This window comes from Triticum aestivum, chromosome 2D (genome assembly GCF_018294505.1).
Source record: "Triticum aestivum cultivar Chinese Spring chromosome 2D, IWGSC CS RefSeq v2.1, whole genome shotgun sequence".
In the NCBI taxonomy this organism is placed as follows: Eukaryota; Viridiplantae; Streptophyta; class Magnoliopsida; order Poales; family Poaceae; genus Triticum; species Triticum aestivum.
Genome location: NC_057799.1, coordinates 32,065,926 through 32,076,770, shown reverse-complemented (window position 1 = coordinate 32,076,770; position 10,845 = coordinate 32,065,926). Strand labels below are relative to the sequence as shown.

Genomic DNA, 10,845 nt, shown 5'->3' with positions numbered 1-10,845 from the left:
ATCATGGGAAACTTTACATGCATAGCACAATCGATCGTTCTCTATCATTGTTTTCATTTGAAATACACAATTTTGTTTCATTGTGTTATGCGATGTCCTTGATTAGTTAAACTATGAGTTTAGTAATATATTAAGATTTTGTTAGTTGATTCTTTTCAAGAAACACAATGTGCTTGAAGTATTAATTTGGCATGCGTGGATCAAGAATAAAATATATTCATGTGTTCGTAATTTGTTTAGGTGATCATGGAGCTCAAGGCCAAAGGATCCACCTCTATCAAGGCACTACTTGTAGAGGACATTGGAGTTTGTAGGTTGGTCCTCTCAACGTTTCTGCTCAGACTTCACTGTGAGGTTACTCTAGCCATGAATGGGAAGGAAGCTGTTGATTTGTTCCTTGAGGGGAAAAGGTTTTACATTGTTTTGTTCGATAAGGATATGCCCGTCATGACTGGTCCAGAGGTAATTAATTCTATATCATCAAGTATTTGGCATGTACTTATATAAATATAATCCATTTATTTACAAAAAATCAATATAATTTTTATATTGCTCGACAGGCAATTGTGAAGATCCGTGCTATGGGGGAAACTGATGTGAAGATTGTTGGGGTTTCTGCTGATAATCATGCCATGGAGGCGTTCATCAGTGCTGGTGCTGATTTATTTGTGCCCAAACCAATAAGGATGGAGGCCCTCGGTCCTATCATTCAGGATGTCATCAACAAGAAGACGAATGACATGGGCTAGCAAAATTCATCTTGCTTAAGTGATGGAGGAAATAATAATGTATAACTTTTGGATCTATGGTTGCTTCAATCTACATTATTGTGTTGCTTGTTCAATTGTATCATTTGATTTGAGAAGTTCATGTTAATGGAAAGACATCATTGTCCCTAATAATAAGGTACTTATGATATATTGGATCAATATTATCTACAAGTCTTTCTGTTTTTCGCCAAGGCTTCTCACTAACTCAAGATTCATGTTGTGAGTCGTGTACCCTTTTGAGAGGAAAATTATCGGCTATCAATATTTTGTAACTGTTATATGGTCTGGATTACTAGTTAATGGCCAGTGTGGTGTATCCAATTAATGTCCACTATTATTAATCCATCACTGATCCTATATATAACTATTGGTATACACCCCCATAACTCTGCCATGTCCATGTAAGTTAAATTAACTTTCCATGCACCCATCCATCTGCTTGAGAAAGGTTTCACTACTAGTGCAGCTATGGATTGCAGCAAGGTTCGAAGACCCCTTATTCGAAATCTTAGCATTTATGGCATTAGCACATTTATTTCCCGACCTTTCTCCTCTTGTAACATCAACAAGCACAAACGTTGGCATTTGGCTCTAGCCCCGCCACTCAGCCTCCCTGGTATCGATGAGTTATACACCTCAAATCTTACAATCTACTATGAGGTTTTTTAAGGATGTATAGAGGAGCATTGTATCCTACTTCCAGTGATTGGCATCGACACACCATACATCCAATCGGGTCCATGCAGAAAAAAGAGGGCACGGGCGAGCTGCATAAACGAATTGATCAGAATGGGAGCGAAGCTTGCTTCGGAAATGGAGAACTAAATTTAGTTTAAGGATCTATTATCTTGTTGAGGAGCTCCTTCTTGAACAAGGGAGGAGCTCCAAGAGCGAGATAGGGCTTGGGGCTGCCTCAAATAGCCTTCGACCATCTATGTCACTGCATCTGGCCTCTACTTGAACTATTACTACGGGAAAGAAAAATACACTACATATGTACAAAGAATAGTAATCCTTGATTTTCCTGTGCATATATAGCATAATCAGATATTACAAAGGAGAACACAAAGCTTGTATAGACATGATAACCAGCGGAAGTACGTGCATAAATCAGTAAATATGGATTACAATTTTACCATCAAGTAGTGGGTCACTGGATGAAGAGTTCCGATTATTCACAGACAGTACTTATGCAAAATTTTGTTCCTTGTTTATGCTTCCCATTCATCCCCGAATAGTTGTGATGGGGATTGCAATATTGTATTTCAGTGCATACACAAGGGCTGTATGACAACTTGAATATGTATTGGTCATCTTGAAATTTGACAAGCATATAAGATATGTGTAGTATTTTTTGCATGAATTACAACTTGGACTGGTAGCATGGATTGGAAAATCGTCCCTACCATTTTGGCCAGACCACATGCAGGTGCTGCGAGGTGCCAAGGCCGAGGCACCCGCCGAGACAACGGGGTTTTACGTGGTGATCAAGTACGCGCATGGTATGCTCTTCTAATTTAGTACAATGATTTCCACATGTTATGCCCTTCTTATATGCCGGTGAGTGTTGCGGTTGACGGCAAAATGCCACGTCGTTGCACTTCCGTCTAGTTACACTCTTTGCCATTAGTGGGCCCGAAGATGAGGACAAAGGACATGCCTTTGCCGACAGTGTCCCGTTGCTGTCAGCCTTTGTACCTGTTTGCCCATAGTGTTTCTTTGTCATCAAGTTTTCCTCTATTTTTCTGTCAGCTATTATTTGCCGTCAGTGACTGATGGCAAATTTCCTGTTTCCTATAGTCAGTCATGCCCATACATGTCTTGTTAGTGGCTGATCCCCCTGCAGAAATATTGGAATGGAGAAACTATTTGTAATATCAATTTGAACCTTCTATATGTTCATGTTCAGCTAATTAGCACGGGTGTCTATAGCTGTATGACAAAGGTTCTGCAGAAGCTGCATTTCATTTGCAATATCAGTTTGAACTTTAGCCTTGTAATACTGGAAATTGAACCTTGTAATGTTTTTGTCATTGTGATATAATCATTGAAATGGCATTGTGTTCTTTTTTCTTTGAATTGTCATTCTGCAATTTATATATGTGGAGTACTATCCGACTTGGGATGTAAGTGGCCGGCATCTGCATGACATGGGATTGAAAAAATCCAAAAGGAAAGTTGTTCATTTCTATGAGAAGAACAATTTTCTTGTTAAAAACTTTTCGATTTGAAGCCATCTTAGTCTAACTCCTACATAAGAGCGAGGTAGTCAGTTCAAATCTCGCAAACACAATTTTTTCTTTCTATTTATACTCCATTCACTAACCCATCCATGATTTTCAATGACAGTAAAAACTATCCCAGAAAATGGACATGCATGCTGAAGCCCAAAATTGTTACCTAAAATCAAACCTAGTTGACTAGGGACTATTTCCAAAGATAGTTCGCGAAGGTCCTCGGCTAACTCTTGAGGTAACTCTCCTGTCATGAGGGTGTTGACATGACTCTTGCGGCTCAACGCGTCTGCTACTATGTTAGCCTTTCCTGGGTGATAATGCAATCTCATATCATAATCCTTAATGAGCTCCAACCATCTCCTCTATCTGAGGTTTAACTCCTTCTGCGTGAAAATATATTTCAAACTCTTGTGATCCGTGTACACCTCACAATGGTTTCCGATGAGAAAATGTCTCCATGTCTTCAACGCATGCACCACGGCTGCTAACTCGAAATCATGCGTAGCATAATTCTTCTCATGGGGTTTAAGTTGTCGTGAAGCATATGACACCACTCTTCCTTCCTGCATAAGCACTGCTCCAAGTCCTCGACGAGAAGCGTCGCAATAAACTTCATAGTCCTTGCGTTGATCTGGTAGAATCAACACGGGTGATGTAACCAATCGCTTCTTCAACTCCTGGAAACTAGCTTCACAATCCTCAGTCCAATTGAATTTGGCGTCCTTCTTCAATAGCTCAGTCATGGGCTTAGCAATCTCTCCCAGCTTGTAGGCAACCTCTCCCATACGTTCCAGAACTCTGTATGGTCCGATAAAACGGGGTGCTAACTTTCCCTTAACTCCAAAGCGCTTCACTCCTCGAAGTGGTGATACTCGAAGATAAACTCTGCCTCCGACTTCGTGAACTGTCTCCTTTCGTTTAGAATCAACATAACTCTTCTGCCTGGACTGGGCTACTTTGAGCCTATCGCGAATCAACCTCACTTTCTGTTCAGACTCCTTAATCAAATCTGGTCCAAATAACTGACGGTCTCCAACTTCGTCCCATAACAATGGTGTTCTACACCTCCTCCCGTACAAGGCTTCAAAAGGGGCCATCTTCAAACTGGTTTGATAACTGTTGTTATACGAAAACTCTGCATAGGGCAAATTGTCGTCCCAACTAGATCCATAATCTAGTGCACAAGCTCTCAACATGTCCTCCAAAATCTTGTTGACTCTCTCGGTCTGTCCATCTGTCTGTGGGTGAAAAGCTGTACTAAATTCTAGCCTGGTTCCCAATGTTTCATGTAACTGCTTCCAAAACTTCGAGGTAAACTGGGTTCCTCTATCTGATAGAATGGTCCTCGGAACTCCATGCAAACATACGATCCTGGTCATGTATATCTTTGCCAACTTAGCACTGGTGTAAGTGGTCTTCACTGGAATGAAATGAGCCACTTTCGTCAAACGGTCGACTACAACCCATATTGAGTCATAGCCTGAACGAGTCCTTGGTAATCCTGTGATAAAATCCATCCCTATTTTATCCCACTTCCATTCGGGTATCGGCAATGGTTGTAGCAATCCTGCTGGCTTCTGATGCTCTGCCTTCACTCTCTGACATACATCACAAACTGCTACATACTCTGCAATATCCTTCTTCATTCCGGTCCACCAGAAAGTATTCTTCAGATCCAAATACATCTTGGTATTTCCTGGGTGAATCGAGTACGGTGAATCATGGGCTTCTTGCAAAATCAACTTCCTGATCTCCGGATCTTTTGGCACATAAACGCGGTCCTCAAACCATAAGGTATCGTGCTCGTCCTCACAAAATCCCTTGGCTTTTCCTTTGCTCATCTTCTCCTTTATCTCTTCAATCTCCTTGTCTGTCTTCTGAGCTTCTCTGATCCTTTCCATCAAGGTAGACTGAATCTCCAGTGTCGCTAAATAGCCTCTAGGGACTATTTCCAAACATAGTTCGCGAAGGTCCTCGGCTAACTCCTGAGGTAACTCTCCTGTCATGAGGGTGTTGACATGACTCTTGCGGCTCAACGCGTCTGCTACTACGTTAGCCTTTCCTGGGTGATAATGCAATCTCATATCATAATCCTTAATGAGCTCCAACCATCTCCTCTATCTGAGGTTTAACTCCTTCTGCGTGAAAATATATTTCAAACTCTTGTGATCCGTGTACACCTCACAATGGTTTCCGATGAGAAAATGTCTCCATGTCTTCAACGCATGCACCACGGCTGCTAACTCGAAATCATGCGTAGCATAATTCTTCTCATGGGGTTTAAGTTGTCGTGAAGCATATGACACCACTCTTCCTTCCTGCATAAGCACTGCTCCAAGTCCTCGACGAGAAGCGTCGCAATAAACTTCATAGTCCTTGCGTTGATCTGGTAGAATCAACACGGGTGATGTAACCAATCATTTCTTCAACTCCTGGAAACTAGCTTCACAATCCTCAGTCCAATTGAATTTGGTGTCCTTCTTCAATAGCTCAGTCATGGGCTTAGCAATCTTCGAGAAATTCTCGATGAACCTCCGGTAGTATCCTGCAAGTCCAAGAAAACTCCGGATTTCTCCTACTGTCGTGGGTGATTCCCAACTTGTCACTGTATCAACCTTGGCAGGGTCTACTGCTATTCCTCCTCCAGAAATAACATGTCCAAGGAATCCAACTTCCATCAGCCAAAATTCACACTTGCTGAACTTGGCGTATAACTGATGTTCTCTGAGCTTCTCAAGTACCAATCGCAAATGCTCCTCATTCTCTTCCTCATTCTTGGAAAAGACTAAAATATCATCAATGAACACCACGACGAACTTATCCAAAAACTCCATAAACACTTTGTTCATCAGGTTCATAAAATAGGCAGGTGCGTTAGTCAGACCAAATGACATAACGGTATACTCATACAGTCCATATCTGGTGGTAAAAGCCGTCTTAGGTATATCCTTCTCTCGAATCTTTAACTGATGGTATCCTGATTGTAGGTCGATCTTGGAAAATACTTTAGCTCCTTGTAGGCGGTCAAACAAATCATTTATCATCGGCAGCGGGTACTTGTTCTTGATGGTCACTTCATTCAATCCACGGTAATCAACAACCATCCTCAGCGATACATCTTTCTTCTCCACTAGAAGTACTGGTGATCCCCAAGGTGACGAACTTGGGCGAATATAGCCTTTATCCAGTAACTCCTTGATCTGCTTCTTAATTTCCTCCAAATCTTTTGCGGGCATCCTGTACGGTCTCTTAGATATTGGCCTTGTGCCTGGCAAAAGTTCAATCATAAACTCAATGTCTCTATCTGGTGGCATGCCTGGCAACTCTTCTGGAAATACATCCGGATAATCTTTCACCACTGGTACTTCCTCCTGTACAACTCCTGATAAGGAATTCACTTGAGTCCTCTTCGGCATATGCCGGGATACATACTTGATCCTTTTTCCTTCTGGGGTGGTAAGCAAAATCGACTTGCTGGCACAATCGATGTTTCCTCCATACAACGATAGCCAATCCATTCCCAAAATCACATCCAAACCTTGCGACTCCAAAACTATTAGGTCTGAGGGGAAAACATGCCTACCAATGGCCAATGGCATCTGAAAACATCCTTGGCTTGCCATATACTCTGCTCCTGGCGAGGTTACTAACATAGGTGTTCTGAGAACTTTGGTGGACAGCTTAAACTTATTCACAAATCCCCTTGATATGTATGAATGCGATGCACCAGTATCGAAAAGAACGGTTGCAGTAAATGACTTAACCAAAAACTTACCTATTACTGCATCAGGCTGAGCTTCAACCTCCTCCACGCTCACGTGGTTTACGTGTCCTTTGTTGAACTGGTTCGGCTTCTTCCCAGAGCTTCCATTACCATTTCCATTTTGGGCTTCAGGACAATCAGTTGCATAATGTCCAGTCTTCTGGCACTTGAAACAGGTAGCATGACTTAGATCCCTCTTGACTGGGGTAGATGGGTTGGTGCGGTTCTGTCCGTTGGTTCCTCCATTCACATTACCATTCTTGGAGCCATTATGGTTGTGCGAACTACCTCCTCCATGGGTATGCTGAAACTGTCCTCCCGGTTTCGGGGCAAACCGTGATTTCTGCTGAGCTCCAGAGTTATACTTCCCTGGTCCATACTTCCTCTTGCGGTTTTCAATCTGCTGTTGCTTCCCTTAAATCATGAGAGCTCTATCTACCAGCTCCTGGTAGTTGTTGAAGGTTGCTACCATCAATTGCATACTCAGTTCATCATTCAGTCCTTCCAAAAACTTCTCCTGCTTGGCTGCATCTGTAGCAACGTCATCTGGTGCATAACGTGCTAACTTACTGAAATCCTCCACATACTGGCCTACGGTGCGTCCTCCTTGGCGTACGTTGCGAAACTCACGCTTCTTCACAGCCATAGCTCCTGCTGAAACATGTGCTGTACGGAAAGCTTGTTGAAACTGGTCCCATGTGACAGTGTCAATAGGGTGTGTGGCGGTATAATTCTCCCACCATGATGCTGCGGGTCCATCAAGCTGATGTGCGGCAAAACGCACTCTTTCCGCATCTGTGCATCCTGTAGTGGTCAACTCCCTTCCAACTTTGCGGAGCCAATCATCTGCAACAATCGGCTCGGTGCTACTGGAAAACACCGGCGGGTTTAGCCTTAAGAAACGGGCTAAGTGATCAACAGGTGGTGGTGGCGGTGGGTTGTTGTTGTTGCCTTGGTTCTGCACTAACACTTGCATCAGGGCATTCTGTTGCTGAATCAACTGGGTGATCTCTGGTGGGAAAACAAATCCGGGGTTGCGTCTCGGAGGCATCTGATAGGTTAGAAAAGATGAGAGTTAAGAATAGAATGAGGTCTAGAGGGGAAAACACTACCCATATGCTCATGAGACAAATACAATCAATATCACTCCATCCATTCAAACAAGGCATAACAATCGATCTAACTAGCGTTACAAAGTGCTTGAACTATACTATTAAATGGAGGAAAACTACTACTGATATGGTGGTCTACTAGAAATTCTGATCAGTTGAAGACTCCATGATGTCTGCTCCAGCTTCATCAACAAAGTCATCTTCACTTGGTTCCGAGTCGGTGTCGTCGATGATGATGTAGTTATCCGGACAAGTGCATTCGTCATCTTCTGCTTTTGGCACTGGATTTCCCATGAATACTCCAATCTTCTTCCCCAGGTCATCATTCTTCCATACTAGTGCGACGATTTCCTCCATATAATCCTCGCGTGTTGCCTTGAGTTCTTCCTCCAGCTCCTTGATCTTCGTCAATGCCTTCTTCAGTTCTTCCTTGTCCCTGCACATCGGGTTCTCCTGGCGACGAATGTGTTGGTTTTGCTCCTGGATGAAAGCTGCGATTGATCCATCCTTCTTGGTTCTTATCATCTCCCATTGCGCGTCCCGGCGTCCACAAATTTTATAAATTGTATCCTTAAGCTCCTAGTGGTAGACTTCCCCAATGCGTCCCATAGCGATGTGGGCTGCCATGCTCTTCCCTAAACTCCAGGTTGGTGCTTCGAAAACCAATCTTATGGGTTCAGTAACTGGCACAAACGTCCTTCCTGGAATGTGAACTTGAATCTTCCAGCTCTCCTCTTCGGGTAATGTGGCGTTGTAGGTTCCGGTGATGCTTGGTATTCCTATGTTCAAGTACTTGGTGACTTCCTTCAAGTGTCGACCAAAACGCGTGTCTTCATCGGGTTGCATGAACTTGCTCCTTGCATCCGCCATTCCTAAAAGAGTAGAAAGTGGAGAGGGTCAGAAATGAGAAGAGAGAAGTGTTCTAGGGCTTAAGCTTAGTGGTCGTGTCCTACAGTCAGCGTGTGCTCTGATACCACCTTTGTAGCGACCAGACCTCAAATGGTCTGTGCTGCTGTGCACCAGTGTCATCCCTGGATCAGCAATGCTGACATGCACAGTACAAATGGAGGATTTATAACAGAGTAGCAATCACACACTTATTACATCGAATATCTCCAAAGAGAATAAGTATGTTAAATATGGCTTAAGGCCATCTAAATACGATAACAGCGGAAGACTTGGAAGATAAGTGAGTCCATCAACTCCAGCGGCATCACTGAGTATAAGACCACGACCTAAGGCACCTTACTCGTCGTCTGAAAAGTCTGCAACATGAAACGTTGCAGCCCGAAAACGGGTCAGCACATGGAATATGCTGGCAATGTAACACATAGAGATTAATGAACAAGAATAAGACTATACTACATGCATATATGGCTGGTGGAAAGCTCTACGGTTAAAGTTTTTGCGGAAAGCCAATTTTTCCCTACTGCAAAGTAATAAATTTTATTTAACTATCATGGTGGTTGTGAAACATTGAGATGGTTGACAGCATCTCAATCCCAATTAAGAATCATCATTAACCCAACAAAATTAATTAAACGTAACATGGTGATGAGATTCAAATGATAATCCAGGTACTAGATACTCAAGTTGTCCATAACCGGGGACACGGCTAACCATGATTAGTTTGTACACTGTGCAGAGGTTTGTGCACTTTTCCCCACAAGACTCGATCGCCTCCGCTTGATTCTCGCACTACATGATGTTTGAGAAACGGATGACCGAGACACAGCCTTTCAGGAACAATCACTCTTTACTCCGGGTGGACAGTTACACCTACTTTCCCCTACATATGCTAGCCCACCTCTTCAAGAGATCATGTACCCTACTCAACTATGCTAGAGCCCATAATAGCTTGTGGCTGCACACGGAAGTTTCTAGCATGAATAATCTTATGATCCCTTTGAGCCTGGGTGGCGGTCCTTATACAAACAGACAACACTGGATTCTCCAGGTGCCTCAATCCACCCAGATGTGAGTTTTAGTTGCCACCTTAAGTAAACCATTATTAAAAATCTCACATCTATCATGAATATCACTCAAACCCAATCCACGTCTACGAGCATAGCTTGGCAATATAATAGCAACGTAGAAGTAACTCCCAAGGGTTTGATAAAAGAACAGGTAATAGGTACTACCTCAACTACTTCCCAATGCCCACAATTTAATTAGATCCTAACCATGCAATGTTTGAGGAATAGTTCTAATGCAATAAAAACTGGGTATGGAAGGTATGATCAAAGTGTTACTTGCCTTGCTGATGATCCGCGAAACCTAGCGATTCGAAGTAACAAGCGGCACACTCCGGGTACTCTATCGCAAACAAACAAGCAAACAATAAGTACTCATCTAATGCACAGGTAAAACACGAATGAAAAATCCAACCAGAAAGTTCAACTTAAGAACTCCGGTTTGCAAAAAGAATCAACTCGAACGAAACAATGAAAGTCAAACGGCGAAAGAAACAAACTTCGTTTACTAATCTGGATCTAGGTCAAATTTTACAGTAGCAAAAACTTGTTTGAGTAGGTTAAACGGAAAGAGAATTTCGAGACGAAACTCTAGGCGCTTGAATCGCCAGATTCCGATAAACGAGTGAAAAGTTAAACAGAAACGAAGATTCGATCAGAAATCGAGATCTGAGATAATCGCGGAAAAATCCGACGAAAAAGAAAAACGGAGGAACGGTTAAAGAACGGACGTTCGTTAACAGAGAAAATCCGACGAACGCGTTCATTAAAACGAACGGGTCGGTGAACGTTCACAAAATACAAAACCGAAGAAAACAAACCGATCTAGGTTTTTTTTTAAACGAACGGTTTTTTTTAAAACAAAACCGGCAAATGACGGCGAGGTATACCTCGTCGGGGCAGGGCTCCGGCTGACTCCGGCGAGTGCGGCGGGGTGCGGCGGGGCTCGGGGCGGCGATGGGCGGCTCCGGCGGTGGCGAACGGCGAGCG

The 10,845-nt window shown here is 43.0% G+C and overlaps 1 protein-coding gene across 1 annotated transcript; it reads left to right on the top strand.

The window, feature by feature from the left end:
* The first annotated feature begins 246 nt into the window (after positions 1 to 246).
* On the top strand, positions 247 to 749 carry LOC123055578 (two-component response regulator ORR42-like). The gene is made up of 2 exons (XM_044479534.1): positions 247 to 462; positions 561 to 749. The coding sequence occupies exons 1-2, from the start codon at positions 247 to 249 to the stop codon at positions 747 to 749; spliced, it is 405 nt and encodes a 134-aa protein (XP_044335469.1).
* The last annotated feature ends 10,096 nt before the right edge of the window (positions 750 to 10,845 follow it).

Excerpts from the sequence above, each read along its gene's own strand:
- LOC123055578 (XM_044479534.1), top strand. The coding sequence starts at position 247 with ATGGAGCTCAAGGCCAAAGGATCCACCTCTATCAAGGCACTACTTGTA. Across the intron at positions 463-560 it reads CCGTCATGACTGGTCCAGAG|GCAATTGTGAAGATCCGTGC; the intron begins GTAATTAATTCT and ends ATTGCTCGACAG.